General features: G+C 45.7%; 1 protein-coding gene across 2 annotated transcripts in view; it reads right to left on the bottom strand.

Annotated features, from left to right (window-relative positions):
- Positions 1–22,194, bottom strand: part of IFNGR1 (interferon gamma receptor 1) — a 385,004-nt gene that overhangs the window by 41,539 nt on the left and 321,271 nt on the right. For both annotated transcript variants that reach the window (XM_069608140.1, XM_069608141.1), the window contains one exon: positions 16,678–16,802. In XM_069608140.1, the coding sequence (XP_069464241.1) occupies positions 16,678–16,802 (125 nt within the window). The remainder of the gene's footprint in view (positions 1–16,677; positions 16,803–22,194) is intronic.

Below are 22,194 nucleotides of genomic sequence, written 5' to 3'. Positions count from 1 at the left end.
GGACAAGTGAGGATAGCGTGTGGTGAGGCTATGTGGCAAAAGTTAGGTTATTTTTTATTATTATTATTATTATTGAATATTAAGGAGAAAAAACTGGAGTGTAGAGAACCTTTCCGATTGAGGGAAGATGACATCATTAATTGGGTAACAAGGAGATACAAACAAAATTAGGAGCTCTGTATAGTTAGTGGGCTCGGTGGAAGTAGTGGTTGTTGTTTTAGTTTGTTATTTTTGCTTGTTGTTTTAGTGTACTACGATTCTTTGTGTACAAGGAGGAGGCCTGAGGCGGTCCCTCGTTGAACAGTTGGTTTGAGAGTATGTGGTGTATTTTGTGTGTGCGTGTGTGAAAAGGGGGGAGCGAGGGAGGTGTTCACAGGGGGTGACAGGGAGGTGTGGACAGTGGACTGATAGAGACGTGGTATAATTAAAGTGAAGCCCAGTGCATATTTGCAAAGTGTGGGCTTTTGGGGGCATGCAACTGGCAAACATGAGAGAGTGGATGCCATTGGATCACATGTGTATTTTTTTCCCATTGTAGAAGGACAAAAATCGAGAAATATAATAAAGAGTGGGTGCTAGAGACACAAGGGGGTCGGAGGATGCCCCTCTATTGGCCACAGCAAGGAATCCATAATAAACGGATACTGGACCACATGAGCACGTTTTTAGCTGCCAAGTATAAAGGTATAAAGGCAAACAACTGGTTGAGGATGGGGAGGATACGGATGGGGGTCAGACTCGGAGCATCAAAAGGCATTTCCAGATGTAATGTCTGCGACAACACAGAGTGGGACTCGGTCCACACACACAGGAGGACTTTACCCGCTCACCACCTGCTCAGCTACAGAGTATACCAACCCACAATACGTGCCTACCTCTACGACAGTCCCACATCTCTACATCCCACCACCTAGTACTATCCCGCCCCAGTACATTAAGATACAGAAAGAGCTAGAAGAAGTATTAGAGGCTACACAGGCGGAATTGGCACAATATTGGGCATTACAGGATGGGAGGGAGGAAAAATGGGACTGGGCTAGCCGAAATGGCAAGCGGGAGACATTTTGTTTAGATTGGACAGTTCGGCGATCAAGGATATGTGCACACTGAAAAGGAAGGGGGAGGTGGCGGGCCAGCAGGAAGTACAGGGTATGGGACTGTAAGGTGAGACAGAGGTACAGATAGAGAACTAAGTGAAGAGGAATGAGACAACAGAGGAGTTGGAGGATGAGGAAGGGAACGAGCAAATGCCGGAGATTACACTGCGGGTAGAACGTTTGTGGGGACCATGGTTGAGAAACAGGATTGGTCGAGTGGCAGTAGCCAGGAAAAAGGGAAGTGTTGGACGGAAGGAAGGAACACAGGCACCCAGATGCCATTGCTGCACAGAGGCGTAGGCCGGACACATTATGTGCCTTAGGCACAGATGGATAAGAACAATTTGATCAAGCAGCTCTAGCCCCTCACTTCATGAGCTGGAAAGTGGATATATGCTTTTGAAAAACAGATAGAGGGAATTCTCTTGGCTGTGGGGGATATGACAATTTTGAAGGTCGCCGTAGTGGGGGACCAAGCATAAGACGTGTGGGTCAAAGCAGGATATCCCGGTGTAAAACTAGACGATGACGAATAAAATGGTGCACCCTTTAATAACATCAGAGTGCAGGTGTGGGACGCGCTGTAGTGAACGTACCCCGATACACCTGATCTGCCATCTATCATGCAGTATACCATGGGGGATGACGAGGACCCCAAGAAGTACATTATTAATGTTCAGGAGATGTGGAGACGGATATTTTGTTATTAAAAGGGGTTTGCCCAAAGAAGTTCAGAAGGCACTGGAGAAAATTGTGAAGCGAAAGGCTGGGCAGAGATACAGACTATCAGAATACATCATTGTAAAAGAATAAAAGAACGAGAAAAGGAAACAGCTCAGCGGCTGAAGGCAGAGGGAGCGAAACTGGTGCAAAAGAAATTGGCGAAGATCACAGTTGAGGGGGGAGCACTATAGAGCGAGCAAACAGAGGTGGCAGAGCAGACCCTGACCCCTCCCCCTCCCGATGTCAGGGTAGCAGCATTTTGGCCAGGAGGAGCACAAGGACAGTGGGCCACCGGGCCTCTACCGAGCGTGGCAACAAAGGTCAGCAGTGCGGGATGGGTGGGTCCATAGTGGGGGATAGGGGGATTTGGCGGGATGGATCACAGGGAGCAGGGATGGGACCCTTGCAATGTTGGAGCTGGTGGAAATTTGGACATTTCGCAAGAGAATGTAGGAGCAGGCAGGGGGTGGGATACACCCCCTATAGTAATTATTGCCCACCGTCCCAGCCACAAGTACAGCTCACGAGACCAACCTCCATACCCTACGAGATGCACCAGGTGTACACGCAATTACCACCATGATCTCTGGGTGCACAGGTGCCACCTCAACCAATGACGCACCCGCTAATGCCCCAGCAGAATACCATGTATCGGAGTAACATGCCATTGACACAGTGCCGAACGGCACTGTCGTATCCTACCGAGGGGTGACCGTGGTGGGAAAAACAACCTTCACCTTCCCCAGTACCAATACATACCCTGACTAGGACAGCCCACAGAGAACTGTTGCATGCTCAGTCCTGTCCATGACAGTCCACCCTGATGAGGAATCCTTGGTGGGCGCTGAGATAGGTAACACACAATTCAATGGTTGACAAAGGTGTCTCTAAATCATGCATCACTGAGGGAAACCTCCCGCTATCAGGTGAAACTATTGACACACAGAGCTTCTATGGGGCTGTCGCCACAGTTCCATACACAAAAGAACTTTATATCAAAATTGGAGGAAGGGTGGTGTGTGCACCTTTGTTGTATTCTGAAAGCTACCTGATAAACTTATTGGGACGAGACTGGTTGAGTAAATTGAATATGACTGTCATTTACAGATCAAGGCATAGTGTGCGCCACACCGGGCATGTGTGTCATAAGAGCGATGCTCATAATACATGCTAGGGGTGTAGAGGCTGTGGTTTGCGGTATCCCAGTGAACCCAGATTTGTGTACGGAATAACAGTGCTTCTTGAGGCAATGCCCCAGATTGGTAAGGCTTGCTGGCGAGTGCCGTCTAATTGCATTTTTCGATCTGTGGTATCTCCTGAATTGGTGGCAGGTACAATACAGTCCCTGAATTTGCAGGGTTTGGTGGTTTCAGCTAAATGGATTGTTGTAATAGGAACAGACTAGGAGGGATGCGAGTGGCGCACAGTGCTCTGTATTGATACTACAGTGCCTCTCAAGCAAGTGACAGATGAAGATTTGTTTGAGGACAAACCAGAAAATGGCGAGATTGTGCTGCCTATTTCTATTACTTGTGATGTCATGGTGCACCATCGGAACGTGCAGTGCCCATTGATGGCTCTTGTGGCCCCGCACTCCTTCACTTATGCAGATTTAGAGCAGGTCCCTCAGAGATTGTGGACGAATACCGATGATGTTGGGCTTTTACAAGGGGTGATCCCAGTAAGAATAAGACTCAAACCTGGAGCGATGTTGCCCCAGGTAAGGCAGTACCCTTTGTCGAGGGAGGCAGAGGAAGGGAAAAGGGACATTATTGTTGCTCTACTAAACCAGGGGATAATTGTACCATCAACCTCCCCATGCAACACAGCGATCTATCCGATAAAGAAAGAAAAAGGGGGGAGTTGAAGAATGATTCAAGATTTGCACCCTCTTAATGATATTGTACAGGCAGAATTTCCAGTGGTCCCGAACTCTGCGACAATCCTTTGCAACATCCCCAGAGAGGCGACCCAATTTACAGTCGTGGATCTCAAAAACGCCTTCTTCTCTGTACCACTGCACCCAGATTCACAGTACCTTACCGCATTTACACAAGGGGGGATGCACTTTGAACAAGTGAGATTGCCTCAGGGATACTGCAAATTCCCCAGCATTTTCAAAAGAATACTGCACACTGATTTGGGTAATATTAATGTGCATTTGCAGTACTGGCTCCAGAGGAACTATATTTGTGTCAGGTAATTTCTGTCAAGGGCAAAAGAATAATTCCTGATTGCGCAGCATCTGTGCGCGCCACCTCTCCCCCCAAGACAGTAAAAGAGATGCAAACATTCTCGGGGCTTTGTAATTATTGCAGGGCATGGATACTTGATTAAGCAGCTTACACAAGACCAGTGCTGCAGGGCCTTAAGTAAGCTCATAAAGGTCACATAACATAATATGGACGGAAGAAAGGTCTACAATCTCCAATGACCTCAAAGAGGTAATCACTACCACACCAGTCTTAGAAACCCCAGATTACACGCAGGAGTTCTACCTCTTTTCCCATTCTGACAGTTAATGACTGCGGTATTGACGTAAAAATGTTCCATAGGCCACAAGCCATTGGCCTACTAAAGTGGCATCCTAGACTCAGTAATGCAGGGACAGTTTGCTTGTGAGCAAGCACTCGCTGCGGCAGCGCTTGCAATCGAGAAACGTTCTACCATTGTCATGGGGTGCTCCGTAACATTGTTCATTGAGCATGCAGTTTTTGCCTTCTTATAGCGGTCTACGCTAACCACGCAGCAAGCATCTGCATGTGAGATTATCTTGTCCAGCCGAAACATTCACACTGTGTGGTGTAAAACCGTTAATCCTGCCCTGTTCCTGACAGAAATTTGTTCTGACGAATATTTGGCTAACCAGGGCTGTTGTAAGGAAATCATGGTGGCAACAGTAAAGACAGACACACGTGATCACAGTTCAAGGATGTTAATTAAACTGCAAATGCAGGGTGGAAAAAAACGTAACCTAAACATAAAATCTAAGATGGGAACAAGCTCCGACTATAAAATGAAAAATAAGGCAGTCCTTGTGGTGTCTTGTAAAAGTAAAAGGCCTATACTAAAAAACCTACTGCCAAATCCTTACAACTAATTACAGAAAGAGTGTGGGATAGTGTTTCAATAAAGAAAGAAGTGTTCACAAATAAGTCAGGGTGCGATTGCCAGGGGTCTCCCTTCCCCACGTTTTGAGCAGGGGACACGGTGGGTCCCTTGAGCACAGCACACTCAAGCTTTCCCAGCACGAGCCGACAGTTCTGTTCCAGCTATCAGGTTCTTCGATGGTTAAGTCTCTTTTTTCTAAAAAGTCTCTTGCCTTCGAGGTCCTGATATTTTCAACAAACAAACACAAAGTTCTGTTTTACGTATGGCTCTGGGTGATGGCTTCACCCCTGGAACCCCATCTTCCGGGCGCAGCCCGCTCACCAGTCGTAGGTGACAACTGTTTCACGTAAGGCATTGGGTGATTGCTTCACCCCTGGATCCTCCCTCTTCTGGGCACAGACCCTCTCAATCAACTATGGATGATGACTTTCCAACACTGGATCTCCATCCTTTGGGTTCGGACCCCTTTTCAGTCGTCAGCCTCCCTCCTTCAGATTCACAACAGCTTTTCCACAAAGTTCTGTTTTCAATCGTCAGCTCTCACCTTCGGGTTCACAATGGCTTTTCTTGCATTCACTAATCACAATGTCCTTTCAAATATTTCACTGTGGACATTCCTCCGCCAGGTTCACTGCAGTCAACACAATGTTCATGGGACTTCAGAGTTGGTCCCTTCTTGTTAGCATCCCTCCGCCGCGTTCACTCTTGCCAACCTTTACAACACACTGTTTGTGTAAAATCTTTACCATGCTGGATTAGTTCCCCTTCCCTTCACCATCATTCGTCGGTCAAAGTCTTTCGATTGAATGGAGGATTTGATAAAACGCCTGTATGACCACTTTGATCCCCTTTCGCCTTTTCCTGAGGCCTTCTGGTTACGATAGTTTCTATCATCGGGTAATCGACCAGAGTTTCCTACCTGAGCAACCATGTGGTGCCGGAAATCTCTGTTGCTGGTTTTCACCTTGTTCAACAATAGTTATTTTACAGTTCAAATTAGCAGTTTGCTACTTTTTGTTCAACACAGTTCGGCTTCTTATCGACTCTCCCCTCGACTCACCAGTTGTGATGAACCACTTACTTTTTGCTTCTTTTTGGAGTCAAGGTTGGTACCACAGAGACAAGCGTCTCTCCCTGGCTTAGTAATCAGCAAAGGAGGGTCTTGTGTACCGCTGACACCTGCTGAAACACACGCTAGCGATTGGCTGCGGTCTTATGCTTCCGTCTGCTGAGGTTTCACGGGCCTTAATTGGAAAGGGCAAGGTTGCTTCTCTCCTCGTGACCCTCTTGGTATGCGCTGTCTTTCGCCTCCTCTTGAACTTGCTAAGCTGAGTTAGCTCTCACGTCGTGCGGTCTGCCTTGCTCGTCCTGTGCTCTCGTGCGCCACTTTTTATACCTGTGGTGAAGGGAAAGGGTGTGTGTGATTCTGGTCAATTGCCTGACTTTGCCTGACCCTTGGATTAGGACATGTCCGGTAAACGGCTCTGGTGTTAGTCCGTTGTCTTTCGTGTTGTGCGAAAGTGTTTGTGTCGATAAAGGTGTGGGGTGCAGTGTTTTGAAATGTCCTATGTAGTAGGATGGGAAAATGTGTTTAAAGAAGGGGATAATGCCTTTCACCCGTCGGTGTCCCATTCCACAAGGACCCCCATCCAGGTGATCCTCCCTCACTCGTCTACACCCAGGAACTGGATCCAATTGCGATGCCATGTCTTGCCCACCTGGATGACAGATCCCCGGGGACTAGTTAGAGACACCCCTTCAGGTTTCTCACACTGTGTAACATTTGAAAGTGAGCAAGAGGACACCCCCAAAGCACATGACACACTGCTTGGGGCGGGGTGCTCTTCGTTGACAGGTCAGCGACAAGTGATCATGACACAGGCTTGAGGCACACCAGGGCAGCAGTGGTCCATTTGGTGGATGGGGAATATGAAACATTGGTGCAAAAGAGATTACTGATGCACTACTTGGCCCAGGCAGCAGAGCTCATTGTGTATATTGAGGCGCTTGAAGCGTCCCAAGGGTGTCACATGACCATCTACTCCGATTCAGCATATGTCACCACCACAGTACATGCAGGTCTTGCATGGTGGAAGAGAAGGGGATTCAGGGGGGCAGATGGATCTCCCGTGCAACACACTGCTTTACTGGATAAGCTCATCTACACCCGTCCCAACCATCTGTTGTGGCGGTCGTTAAATGTGCAACCCACACTAACAATACAGATGAGTTCTCACTTGGTAATGCTGCTGCAGATGCAGCGGCAAAAACCGCAGCATATCTTCCAGTGCCACAAGTGGTGGAGTATGCCGTGTTAACACCCAACAGAACAATTGCCCACTCCATACAATGCCCTACCAATTGCTCAGCTGATTGAGTTGCAGGGACGGGCACCACAGGAAGAGAAAGAGCTTTGAATAAAGAGAGGGTGCAAACAGTACCCAACGGATTCCCTTGTGACGGCAAGAAATATCGGGAAAGGCAATGATGCACCATGAATTGCTACTAGTAGCATTCGACCAGCTGCACCACCCGGCACACGTCTCCAACCGTATCAGAAGACAATCAGGAAGACTGGTTTGTCCTGAAATTACAAGAGAATTTGAAAAATATTGCCATGCATTGCACCACAAGCCACACCTACAATTCAGGCATCACATTCAGAATGATAAAATGCACCCTGCCCCGCCGTACTTGGCCATTCTGTGAACTCCTGATTATGTGGACATGGGCAAAAGGTGTAATGGATTCTGGTGCGCTGCAAAATCTTTGGTGCAAGACGTTTCCCTCAATGGGGTGTGTGCGATGTATTAAGATCGGATAACGGCACACATTTCTTTAATTACCTTTTTAAGGGAATTTCGTCCTTACTGGGCATTACGCATTGGATGTGCACCATTTAACACCACCAAGTCAACTGGGTCGTAGAACGGATCAATGGGCTGTTAAAAAGCAAATTAGCAAAACTGCACAACATTAAAGAAAAATTGGGTGCACTGTCTGCAACTTGTGCTATTCAGTTTGTGCACACAGCACAGTAAAGACCACCAATTATCGCCCCACGAAGAGGTCACGGGGCGCTGCATACACACACCGCTCTCTCCTGTCAGGCGAGCACCTGACGCTCACAGAGCAGCGTCTGCTTTGGGGGAGGAATTTAAGAAACCAATAAAATGTGTTTCCAACTGTTAGACCAGAAAAGTAATCCCATAGTCGAATGATACGTATAGTATGTTGGCCACAAGCAAATTGCATCATGTGACAAACATCGCAATCCAAGAATCGTGAATGTAACCAAAGGTCGTCCATTTTGTGAAATGTCGGCCATTTGCCTTTTGTTTTCTGTTCAACGCTTTGCAAATATATTCTATGCTTTAGATTTGCCCACAGTGCGAGGCTACAGCTTGAATGCAGACAGGAATGTTGAACTGTGCAGCAATACATTGTTTTTCGCTCTCACGAAGTCCTTGAAGTCGAGCAGAAGCCGCATCTAACCAGTAGTCCAGGTGCCGGTTTGTCTTGCAAGCACTGTTGTAAAAGGCAGTTAAACATGAATTATATTCTCCTAGCGGTGCTCCTTTGCGGAGAATGGTATTTTCCGCTTCAGAACTATCTGACCCTTAGCTCATGAGCCGTAACACACAGATAACAAATGTTTCTCTGCTAAGAACAAGATATCCTTACCGTGCCAGAGCTCCATGTTCCCCATAACAGAAAGCTGCCTCTGCTGCTTTTGCAAGAATAACTATGTTTAGACTGAATGAAGGCTTGTCATAACGTGTCATAATTGTCAATCACTGAACCCTAGCCTGTATGACATGTATGAGGGCGGGTCGAATTGCCTTAACAAAAGATAATGGATGATGTATATATTGCTGTTTGAGCGCTGTTCGCTCTCTCGCATCTCACAGTGTCTGGGAACACACGTCGTGAGGGGTTGAGACCCAGTCGGCCGACTGAAAAACTTTGAATAAAACCAGACTTGTTTGGAAAATGAACCTCGCGTCTGACGTGTCATTATAGTATATGGTTATTGTGCCTTAGTTTCCATATGCAGTCTTTATGGCCTAGCACAACAGATTTCACCTCCCCGGGCAGACGAAGCAACCAGTGCCACAGCGGATATATCTGCAACATCGCCCCCTCTGCAGGTTTTTCCAGGACGTTTGGACTACATTCGAAATGTTATTCGCTGCTGGAACCGATCCAGGTACAACGGCCCATTTCGAGTTATTTATGCCACTCACCTCGCGGTGAAGGTAAAAGAACTGCAATATTGGGGTACCTCTCCGACGTTGGAAAGCACCTCTGCCACCACCTGTAGATACAGATTAAACTGACCCCCTCACCCTTAATAATACCACGTTGCCCTCAAGACTTGCCCAGATAACCCCCCCTATCGAAAATAAAAAAGACAAAAAGAGGACATTGTCCGCCACTTCCACCCAGCACTGGCACGTTTTACATTTTGCACAGGAATTGCACTCTCGCGGTTCCCCATAATCTATCTATATCTCTTTTCTACTTTCTTGCTTCTTAGCTCTCCATCCTACACTATTACTGCATCTCATCCTATTCCCTACATTTCCTTCTCGATCTTTTCGCCTACCTCTTGTAATTAACACATTCCTTTTCAGGTAATCACCACAATGGTTCCTGCGAGCTTCAACAATGCTATGTATACTACGAAAATTAATGTGTATAGTTTCATGTCCGCAATTTCTTGCTTGTATATCTGTGAAATGCATTATATTGCTGGCCTATGCATCATATTGCTGGCCTATTTGCTATGGAATATGTTTGTCTTAGGAATATATTTAGGGTGCAGTTTTATATGGGGTGAGCATAAAAAAAGGTATAAAAAGGGGGGTATAAGTGTTACAACAAATGGCTCCAGTCCCAAATTAGCTGAGTGGGGAATGCAGAATGTAAATATGTCTGAAATATTTTGTACATATGAGACTGTGGCCACAGACACCAATGTTGATGATCCACCTGTTCATTTTACGATGTTTCTTGAAAATGTATATAGTAGGGCCTTGACATATAAGAAAAGGTAACTTAGAAAACATAGATACAAGTGTAACGGACTAGGTTTAGATTCAGTAGAAGATGTGCATCAAACTGAATTTTCAAACAGTTGGTATGGCGACATGAGCTTGATGGGAAGGACTAGAGTGAATGGAAGTTGTTATGCCTGTTCGTTGGTACCACACGTATCAGGGTCACCCAAGGTATCAATATCATAAGAACTGCCAATTATAGAGGCTCAATGCCTGGTTCATCTGGCACTGTGTAGGCTGCAAGTCACATTCCTGGCACAATCTGTGCATTTAGAGGCTATGGATTCTGATCTGCTACAATGCAAGCAAAATTCCAAAAGTTCCCAGTGCCTGTGGAGACCGTACATGAACTTTCAAGGAGTGAAATACATAGACAACAGATGGCAAGAAGCAACATTGAGTTGTGCGTGCAGCAGGAGGGTTATTGAGGTTTGGAGATGAAGTATTGACTGAAGCGCACAATTGTGGAATTAACATGTTGCAAAGCTAACGTGGGTCGAAGCCAGTAACAGCAAGAAACTCATGAACTATGGTTTTATAACGAAGAGACTGTTTTCGTGGGAGCCAATCACAAATGCAACAAACACTGTTTATCCCAGACCTCAAAAAAGGTATGACTGCAGTATTGGACTAGTACTGGGTGTGTGGGCAGCAGACGTTCTTGCACCTCCCAACATCATGGAGGGGCTATTGCTCTCTAGCCATGTTACACTCAGCCATCCTTGTGATCCCTGAACAATATCTCGAAGTGGGCCCAAACACTTTGCCTTCCCCAACCCCAGCACCAGCCTTGACTACAATGGTGCTCACACAGAAACCCATTACCACGCCTTCTGTGTCTTGCCGGAGACCAAAAAGAACAGCAAGCTCTGTAGAAGAAGATCTATTATCTGTCTCAAGACTCATCTGAATTGCTTAAAGAAATACCCAATGAATATAGACAGTTTAGCAAAGAAGAGACATTTTTTGCATCTCTACTTCTGACTGGGGTCCAAGCAGCCACAAACGCAAAGTGGCTGCAGATTGTCAGGTGGGAGGTCATACAGCTGAATTAGGGATGAATTAGTGGTTGCTGTTGTGTAAAGACAGCTGTCTGTCCAACTTTCGGAGTGGTTGCTGTTGTGTAAAGACAGCTGTCTGTCCAACTTTCGGAGCACCGCTGAGGTTTGTTTCAATAGCCTGTCTTTGTGCAAGCAATGTGTTTTGGAAAGCGGATATTGAATATCTAATATCGGGATCATTGGCTGGTGGGGTCCACCACACCAAAGGTTAAAGAAGAATGATACAGAACAAGGTCTCAACACAATAACGGTTGAGATGCGAGACATAGGATTGATGACCCTTCAGAATCGCTATGTGCTTGATCTGCTCACAGCAATGGAGGGAGGGGTTTGCATAAAAATTGGCGATTCATGTTGCACGTACATGCCTCCAAACGATGCAGAAAACAACTCCTTGGCGCAGATAATAGGAGCACTACACATTCTCAGATCGGACATGCAAACTGAAGCAGGCATACAGGAAGGAGCCTGGTTTGATGGAATGTTTGCTTGGGCAATGCCCTGGATGGGGGCAATTGTGAAAATGTTGCTACTCTAAGGAAGGTATGGTATCAACAGTAGGCAGACACAAGTGACCACTGTTCAAGGGTGTTTATTGAACTTCAAAAAAGGGTTGGAAAACCCCCTATCTAATCCTAAATCTATAGATGGGAGCAAGCTACAACCATCAAATAACGCAGTCCTAGTGGTGTCTTGTCAAAATAAAAGGGCCTATACTAGTAAACCTATTGCCAATCCTTACCTCAAAATACAAAGTGTGGGAAACAGTGTTATGAAAAAGAAAGAAGCGTTCACAAAATTATATGCCATGATGTTCAGCCCACTGGCCTCCCTTCTCGACGTTTTCAGCACAGGCAAGGCGGTACACTATAGCTCAGCACAGTCTCTGGCTTCTCTAGCACAAGGATAGAATTCAATCACCAGCATCAAGACCTTCCATGCCCAAGTCTCTTCGCCTTTCAAAGTCTCATTATTCAGAGGTCCTGATGCTACAAACAAACAAGTTCTTCTCCTCTTTCAGATCTTCACAAGTAGTCAATCTCTCGGGCAATTCACTATTCACCTCGGATCCCCCTCAGCCGTCTCCGATCCTCTCAACACAATGTTCGTGAATTATGCATCCAATTTCTCAGAGGATATTCTTTTTTGGGTGACTCACGGTTCACCCCAGATCCCCCTCAGTCGGGCTCAGATGTCAGATCCCCCTCAGCCAAGCTCAGATCTCCGACCCCCCCTCAGCCATGCTCAGATCCCTTTTAACAAAATGTTCAATTGGTCGCCCTCCGCCAGACTTGGACTAATTCCAATTTCCAATATAACTTTACACAAATTTGCTTTAACCAGAAGCCTTTAGCTGATCTCCCTCTGCCATGCTCGGTCCAACTTCATATCCTTTTTCATGAACTTCTAATGTGCACAGGGTTTTGCTTAACCCTATTACATGACCACTTTGATTTTACAATTCTTTATCAATCTTCACATTTGCCACCTTTCAGCTGGATACCTAAACTGAGACTTTCGAATGAGCACCCACGTGTTGCCAGACCACTCTGTATGGGCTTAAAAGTTCAATCACTCACTGCTGTTTAATTGTGTTCGCATTGCTTGCCACATACGCTGGTATCAGTCTTTCCAACTGGCCGGCTGTGATGGCTTCACTGGTGCTGCTTTGTTGTAGGAGCCAAGGAAAGTACCACAGCAGCAAACGATTCTCCCCGCCTTGACTATCAATGGCAGGAGATCCCCGGGTACCTGTGACACACAATGCAGGATTCTTCAGCCTCGATTCCTGGCCTTATGTTTTCCATTCTCAAGGGTTTATGAAAGTACCAGTGTTATGTTGAAAAGGTCATGGGCCCCTCCTTGTGATCCTCTTCAACCTTGCTGTCTTTCGCCTGGTAAACTGCTATCTTGGAACTGCTGCTCCCTCGTGTGCTTTGCCTTGCTCAGAGTGTGCCTCCGTGCTCTGCCTTTTATCTGTGTGGGGAAGAGGGATGAAGTCAGGTGTGTGCAATTGTCAGCAATTGCCCGACCCTACCTGACCATTGTAATGGGACATGTCAGGTATACAGCTCGGGTGTTAGTCCATTTTCTCTCACAGTGAGCTGTCCGTGAGACAGTGTTCATGGTGGGAACGGGGGATGGAGGGAAGTATCCTACTTGGTAGGATGGGGAAAAGGGTGTTACATGGAAGGGGATACCGCGTCTCGCCATTCGCCGTCCCACTTCCACTCCCCGAAGACCCCTCATCCAGGTGATCCTCCCTTACTGGTCCACCCCCAAGAAATGGATCCAAAAGCGATGACCGTGTCCTGGCCACCTGGATGACAGATGCCCGGGGACTAGCGGGTGAGACACCAGGTTTCTCACAGTGCCCATGATCGTGCAGATACTGGCTGTTTTTTTCACCTGCCAATTGGGGCTTTGATGTTGTGCCAAAACAGTACCTATCAGTGCCAGGATGATGGTTTCAATTGGGGGATCTATTGCACCGAGCGGTACAAAAGACAGTGCTGTCCAAACAGATTACCCCGAAATAAACCAGGCACGGTGAGAGTAGAACAGCGTTTGCACTCTCCAGGTACCATCACTACACCAGCATTGGGTTGGGTTGACCTAGCAGAGGACACGGGTTGTATATACATGACTTGCACCTACATACTATATGGCCATTAAAGAAAAAAGCCTACTCCCACAATCAGATCTACAAGGAGTGGATAAACCCATACGAAACCAAATGTTCCCTCATTAGCTCCCCAGGAGCTTGCAGCACTGTGTTGCTTCCCAGTTAGGTTTGCACTTTTAAATCCCCTACATACATTCCAGAATACCATTTGTCCACCTTCCTTGAAAATAAGATCAAGACCATTCAAGTCCAATATCACTGCCCATGTGAGATCCACAGCACCCGCCACCTGCCCCTTGGCAGGAACCTGGAACTAAGATCTCACTCACCACCTCCAGACCAGTTATGACAAAAATTGCAAAAACAGTATCCAAAATGAAGGCTTCATCTCAACAAGTCTTCCCTTGCTCAACATCCAATGCTAAAGATCAACACGATCACCTTTGCGTCTTTGCCTCTGATGGTCAACTGTTCCTTTGAGCAATGTTGCATCCCACAAAAGAGCAAGACAACTACTATCTCTGTTCCTGAAGAGAAAGAACGTTTGCCCCTTGCAGCCCTGCCCAACTACTAGACTTTTGCCACCACTCATGTTCTTGGTAAAATACAGGAAGAAATGGCAATGATGCAACTGATAGAATTCAGGGAATCTCTCAAGTCCCAACAGGATTACCAGTCTGGGTTTCATCATACCAAAAGGCCAGAATCAGCACCCTTAAAACACAGATCTCAGATTCCTCTAGCATCCTCATCCTCCATCTGTTAGCCCCGTTTCCACCTTGTAAAAATGGCAAAAAAAAATGTATTTGGCATCAATGGCTGTACTCTCATGTGAATCTCCTCCTTCCTCCTTGTTCGTGAAATATGTGAGATCTTGACCCTTCCCCTCAAAGACTCTGCAGCATCCCTCAAGAATCTAAATCTGAACTCTAACACCACTCAGTTTCCAGCTACAATCGAAACTATCATCAGCACATCTTATTCATTCATTCTCCCTCCCTCTCTCCCTCTCTCCCTCCCTCCCTCCCTCGCTCCAGTAGATACCGTAAACGGGTTCGTTACTACTTTCAACCTTAAAGACAAGGGGCTCAGAAGATCATTTAAAAAATTGTACTTCTCCTTATGCTCAAGCACACATGCCCTTTACTAAACATATCACGCAAAGTGGAAGTGATAGAAGTAGTGGTCATCTACAGGTTGGTCTACTGCAACAGGTCTGATCTAGACTTCTCTACATCCCTTACCCACCGAATCCAGCTGATTCAGAACAAAGGTGCCAGGATAAAAATAGGGCTGGGGACCTAGAGAGCACATTACCATGGCGTTAAATTCCCTCCATTAGCTCCCAGTTGTGGTCTGTCTTTTTTTACATCTCTTTGCTCTACCCACCAAACACATTCAAGGATACAGGACAAAGACACCTTAATAAAATACTGCTCTACCAGACTGCTAGGTTCTGCCAGCTCAAAGACATTTACCATCAGAGGTTTCAGAAAAGAGTAGCTAAGCTGTAGAAAAGAAGATAATCCAGGAACCACCAACCATTCACAGAAAATCACCAGTTCAGAAATAAACTGAAGATTAATTTGTTCAGGAAAGCCTTTGAAGTCTAGCTGATTCTGCCCAGTGTTCATGGAACATGTGTAGATGGTTAAGAACCAAGCCAAATAACATACTGCCAATCGTTCAGAATGCCCCAGAAACTATATGCAGGTACCCACCCATCACTGCGGCCACCCGTCCCGTCTTCACTTTGCCTCAATTTTGCTCCCACGTTTTCTTATGTATCTCATGTTGCACTTTGTATCATTTACCTTATATTGTACATGCATCACGCCCTCGCCTCTTGTACTTAACTGATAAAGAATGTTCCAAGGCTGCAACCATTTAGCACCCTCTTACCATGGTCCACTCCTGCTCCCCTCTTACCATGGTCCCCTCAAACGTATCCTTCTCTCCACTGTAATTAATAGAACTATGTATTATGACTGATATGTGTAATAATCATGTACTATAACTGTATTGTAATATATCATGTTATTTTTCTACCTGTATTGTAACTAAGAAAATGCATATTCTTGTAAGGCGCCCAGATACCTGTGGGTGTAGAGCGCCTTTAAATAAATAAACAAACAAACGCGTCCATCCTTTGACTTGGGACCCTACATTTGCAGTTGACGCCTTACAAAACACCAATATTTAATGCTAGGAAAGGACAGGTTTAATGTCCTGTCTACAGATGCAATGTGGAATGTTGGGGCATCTGATGCAAGCAGTGAGGAGTAAGGGTTCTAGAGTTTACAGTTTGAGTTCGAGAAAAAGAGCTATATCATCCAGTGTATTAATGCGGATGTTACGTACATGTGGTGTTACATCTACCTATTACTTACCTATAATATCCTATAAGAATAAAGCCTCCTTTTATAGTTTCCTGCAGTACTGCTTGGTTCGCACACTTAACTCCTAAGCAGATACTCAAACAAGGATAACCCAATACATACTTGCACAATAACTGCACTTCATTTAAGAAAGCCAATATTCAGCAGTGCACACTTTGCACGTAGTATCAAAAACAAGCAAACCTTTTGTGTTTCACCTAGCACCTATATTAATCAAACCTGTGGTTAGTTTGCATTACTATTACATGGTGCCAACGCTACATTACAGCAGGAGTTACCTTTCCACAGAAGCTCAGACCGCAAAATGTGCACTCAACATGCATTCCATTCTGGCGCAGGGTTTGATGAAGTATATGCATTTTAGAGAGAAACTATCATTCAGGAGATATTTTGTATTTAATAACAATAGTTTGTAATTCCCACATTTTTTACTTCTGGTTTATATCCCTTTCTAAACAAGCCTTCAGATGTTCTTTAACTCAATCTTGACCATGAGCTGATTACAAGTTCAATGGTCAGTTTGCAAAGGTCATCCTCCTTTTTGATAATTTAAGAAATGCCTTGTAGCTGAAGGTCACAAAGACTAGGTGAACTTACCAATGACTTGGGTAATTTGATGTTCCTTTTCTGCAGGGCCTTCCAAATGAAAAGTGCTGCCAAAAAAGTCAGTGTAATGCCAAAAAAGGTCAAGACAATTATCATAGCTATCCGGTATCTGTAATCTGGGATAAAAGAAACATGGCATACAGTTAAGATGGAGCGTGAATGTGACATCACAGTACTTCAATCATTACAAAAGCCACACATCTGGAAGCAATGGAGCTTAATGTTTGACTACTACCAATGGATCCTCTGGAGAAGTATGCCTAGTAGAATGATATAACAGATCCGACTACTATAGTGCAATTTTACTTTTATAGTCTAGAAAATGTGCTATATTTGTGTAGAGAAGCAAGCCAAAATGGCAACACATTTACAAACAGGAATGCATTGGCAGAACTGAAGAAAATGGTTATGAATTGTAAGAAACCACAGGGTGTCTCACCTACTAGCCCCCCGGGATCTCTCTCTCTCTCTCTCTCTCTCTCAGGTGGCCAGGGTATGGCCATCGCCTTTAGATCCGGACCCGGGGGGGTAGACCAGTGCAGGTGGATCACTTGGGTGAGGGGTGAGTGGGGGTGAGGTGAACGATGGCGAGACGCGGTATTCTCCCTTTCCCGTACACCTAACCAATCCTATTTCATATGATTCTCTGATGTGCCAACTCCCCCTCCCGCCTTTCTACACAAACACTGGGACGAGGAAGAGGGCGACTGAGACTGAGTTAAGGAAAAGTCAGGCACTTGACTGTACGTGCATACAGCTGACATCAATTAGCTTTCCTCACATGGATAAAAGGCGGAACATAGAGACACACTCTCAGCAAGGTGGAACACGAGTAAGAGCAGATCGTCTGGGGCGAAGGCGAACCTACTGGAGCAGGGTAACGGAGCGAGGGATGAAAGCAATGGGTCGAGGACCCCAGCAGTTCCCTGCAGGAGGTAGTTACCTCAAAAAGGTCATGAATGACACATGAAGAAGGCCAAATCACAGACTAGAAGGCTGCATTGTGTTTCAAGGATGCCAGCAACCCTCCTGGGTGAACAGCAGAGTTGGGAGGCGAGGCCAAGCCTGTGGTACTAACGTAGATTGGAAAACTGTAAAAGCAAGAAAGAAACGCACACAACCGGTGAGTTGGCAAGCAACATGAAAGACTGTGTTAAGGAAAGATTGAAGTTGCAACATTAAATGGCACAAGTGAAGGCTGCACGCATTTGGATGAGGCACAAAGAAAAGCAGACCTGTAAATGAACTTTGAATTAAGGAAAGCTGTGAAACTAGCGATACTGAGTAACAGAGTGGTCCAGCGAAAGAAGTGGCCCACTCGAAAGTCTCATTGAAAGGTAAAACGTTTGCAGCAATAAAGAGAATGAACTGTAAAAGCGAAGTGATCAAAATTAACCCAGAAAAAAGGGGAGGGAAAAAGGTGAACGTTGAACTTTGGTGTTTATGACATAGAACTACCTAGACCAAGAAGCACTGCGGCAAACACCACAAGAGTGTTGGGCTGTGTTAAGTCGAAGTAGTCCTGTGGAGGTCTGTAGAGAAATCCATGCACATTCGAAAGTCTTTGGCATCAAGAAATGGTCTGAGCCTGACTGAGGGAGACCAGAAGTATAATAACTTGGGGAAGGGAACCCCTAAATGACATGAATAAAGCTTGAGGAAGGGGTCCCCTGCGAGTGTTTGTTTTGAAACGTCTGAGCCCGACTGAGGGAGACTGACGAGAACCTTTGCTTTTGAGGTCTGAGCCTGACAGAGGGGGACCGGCGTGAACTTTTTGTTGAACTGTGTTTTGAAATCTGGAAAGAGAGACTTTAACGTGGAAGGCCAGGAGGGCCTCAACCCACATTTTGAACTGCCTCTGTGTTAAGAACCCGAGCCAGAGTGTGTCATACTGCCTACAGGGACCACCTTACTCCGTGCTGTCTAACGTGGGGAGGAGAGCTGACTCAGCCACATTTATTCTTTATATTTATACACAGTTTTCCTTTACAGACACATTCTCCCTTACACACTTTTGTACAAGACATAGGGCAGGCATTAGGTTTTATAGGCCATTATGATTTGACAGACTCAACTAGGACCGTTTTATTTATTATTTGATGGTCGAGACTACTCCCATCCTAGTTATAGGGCAGAGTAGGAGTTTTTCCAAACCCAGAAACTTTTATAATGATTTTACAAATTGTACCTTGTGTGTCAGTGTCATACATTTGATACCATGTCTCTCCTACATATGGTGTCAGGATGTGGGATAATGGGGGACCCTAAAATTCCTGAAAATTTGTCACAGATCCTCAGACCCCTCTAACGCCACAAAAGAATCCACAGGCTTTGACATTTGTAGCAGCAGAGAAGCCACTATCCCGCCCGGGGAAAGAGGGATGATTCCCATGGACTTAGTTCTAATACCCCATGTGGGTTGTTCTATAAGATTGGCCCTAAAATCTGGCCTAGCCTGCAAGTTTGGTCTAGATGTCCTAGCAGGTGTTATAGATCCAGACTTTCGGGGAGACAAAGGTTCTCCTACAGAACCACGGCAAGAACCCATTTGAAATACGCCCTAGGGACAAAATTGCAAAGGGAATTCTTGAGAAGGCTCTATTTCCTTGTTTTGAGGAAGAAATTGAACAAGAGGCAACAGAGAGGTAACTTAGGCTTTCAAGAAGCCGATGTGACACGTATCATTAATGTAAAAAGGGAAGAAAACCTACCATCTTTCTCGATCTAGCCTTCACCCAGTGAAATTATCCAGTACTTGCAGAGGCTTTCTTACAAGTGATTCCTGAGGGAGAATGACAAGAATAGGGAAGCCCCTTTTCTTCCTGAAACAGGCATTACTATATAGAACGGAGACCTCCAGGGACGTTCCAAGTAAAACTCGGTAATACCCAAAACCAATTGCAAGATTGTGCTAGAGATTGCACACTTTTGACAGGGGGACACTTGGGACAATCTAAAACCCAGGCTCACATCAGTGGGAAATTCTATTGGCCGAGTATCCATGCTGACAACTTCATTCAGACATGTGAGATATGCCAGAAAAACTGCTCACGTATTCCCTTACACCTGCCCTGCTAAACCCATTATCGATAATAGAAGTCCCTTTCACCCAAATTGGGATGAATATCATTGGAAACTTCGGGACTGGGTAATAAATATGTTCTTGTGATTGTTGATTACGCTACCCGGTATCCAGAAGCCTTCCCCATGTGGAACACCACAACCTAGCTAATTTTATAAACACTGGTTATCATTCTTTACTAGGGTTGGTTTCGCCAAGGAAATTCTAACAGATCAGGGAATAGGTTTATGGGTGAAATTAACGAATTACAACACATTACCACCCGAAGAACCTCAGTTTACCACCCCCAAATGCACAGAGTGGTAGAGAGATTTAACAAAACCCTTAAAATGATTCTGAGAAAATTGGTAGAGCGTAGGAAGGACTGGGATCGTATGATCCTGTGGGCCCTATTTGAAGTGAGAAAGTCCCCAAGTCCCCTCAGGCATCCACTGGTTTCTCCCTTTTTGAGTTACTCTATGGTAGAGAACCAAGAGAAGTCTTAAACATGCTCTGGGAGACCTGTGAAGAAAGAGGAGAGGCACCAATTCCTTTCTCACAGACAGCTACCCGATTACAAGAGCACATGAAACTCGTTCAGAGTCTAGTCCAGAAGTGCATGGAAAAATCTCAAGCCCAACAGAAATCTACCTATGACAAGAAGGCACATTTAGGATCATTTTCAGTGGAACAGAAAGTATTAGTCCTCTTACCTACTTCTGAAAATAAACTTGTCTCAAAAAGTGGCATGGGCTCAATGAGGTGCTAGAGCAAACGGGAACCTGTACCTATAAAGTATCCCAACCTGAGAGAAAAGACCCACCTCTACCACGTAAATCTCCTAAAAGAGTATAAAGAAAGTCCTTCAGCTACTACCTCCTCTATATTGTCTTGTTTGGTACCCGTGCAGATAGACAATTCTGAGTTTATTCCCCCAAGAACTATCTAAACAGAAAGAGGAAGATTTGAACTACCTTATTACTGCATTCCGCTATGTATTCTGTGAGAATCCACAGAGAGTACATGGAACTTACCATATCAGAACTCCAAAGGGAAAAGTAGTCCAATTGAAGCCATATAGACTCCCACAAGCATGAAAGCAGCTAGATGTTGATGACGTTACAAAAACGCTGAAGGCCAACATCATCGAGCCCTCTTCAAGTCCATGGTCCTCCCGTATTGTGTTAGTGACGAAACCTGATCATTCTTGGAGGTTTTGCATAGACTTCAGGCAGGTCAATGCCATCTCTGCTTTCGATGCCTATCCTATGCCACGCACTGATGAGTTAATAGATAAACCTGGAAATGCCACATTCCTGTCAACCTAGATTCAACCAAGGGATATTGCCAGGTCCCTCTACATGGACCTGATAAGGAAAAAAAGACAGCTTTCTCAACGCCAATGGGACTATTCCAGTTCATAGTCCTCCCTTTTGGACTGCATGGGGCCCCAGCCACTTTCCAATGACTCATGGACAGGATATTACAGCCTTTCACCGATTTCTGTGGGGCCTATATTGACGACATTGTCATTTATAGTAAAACTTGGGACGGCCATCGTTTTCATCTTTCTACTATTACGAGAACCCTCTGAGAGGCAGGCTTAACTGCCAATCCATCAAAGTGTAAGCTGGCTCAGTCGGCAGTGAAATACCTAGGCTTCTTTGTAGGGAATGGCAGTGTCCAGTTGTTAAGGAAAGAGTCACATGGGCGATGCCTACCTGAGCTTCCTGGTGATGGATCCGGAGGGGTAGTCAGTCTGTCTTTAAATGCTGAGGCCAAGAAAAAGTAACTAGAGGAAACAGCCAAACACCCAAATGATGGAATAATAGTTCGAGTGGACCAGCTCCCAACTTCACGAGACGGTGCGTCTCTGATTAGCATTATGTACGGACAGTGCGAGCATGGACAGGGAAGGCCAATTGATGTCCAGTAGATGTAGCGCACAGGAGTCTGAAGGCAGAGTGCAGGGCTCGGGAGGCTTAGCGTTGAACTCTGTAAGCAGATATCGGTCTCTGGTGGCAAGGTACCCAGGCAGAGACTTGAGACTAGGCAATGACACAGGCCAAAAGGACAAATCAAGGAACTGAGATCCAGAAGCAAGGGAACAAGGAACTGAGAACCAGGATGGGATGGCAAGGGAAGTCAAAAGGAGGAGAGAACAAGGAAAAGGGAAAAAGAAGCCTGACGGAGGAAGGTCCCCTCCCAAAGGAAACCCAGGACAGGGGCCCAGAAGCAACACCCAACCCCAGGAACTAAGGGCCAGGCTGGTGGCAGGGAGACCAAGGAACAGGTAAGGACCAGGAACATGGAACGTGCAGCAGAGCGTGCAGCAATCAGGAAACAAACCACATTGAATATGTGGTCAGGGCCCTAACATGGGACCGGGACGCAAGCGAGGCTTGCAAGGCAAGCCCACGTTTTTCCAGAGCCAGGCGGACTGCCCA

The sequence above is a fragment of the Ambystoma mexicanum genome, chromosome 4q (assembly GCF_040938575.1).
Source record: "Ambystoma mexicanum isolate Mex_15411 chromosome 4q, UKY_AmexF1_1, whole genome shotgun sequence".
Classification (NCBI taxonomy): Eukaryota; Metazoa; Chordata; class Amphibia; order Caudata; family Ambystomatidae; genus Ambystoma; species Ambystoma mexicanum.
Note: the sequence above shows the minus strand (reverse complement) of the source record. Positions and strands in the feature narration are given on the sequence as shown.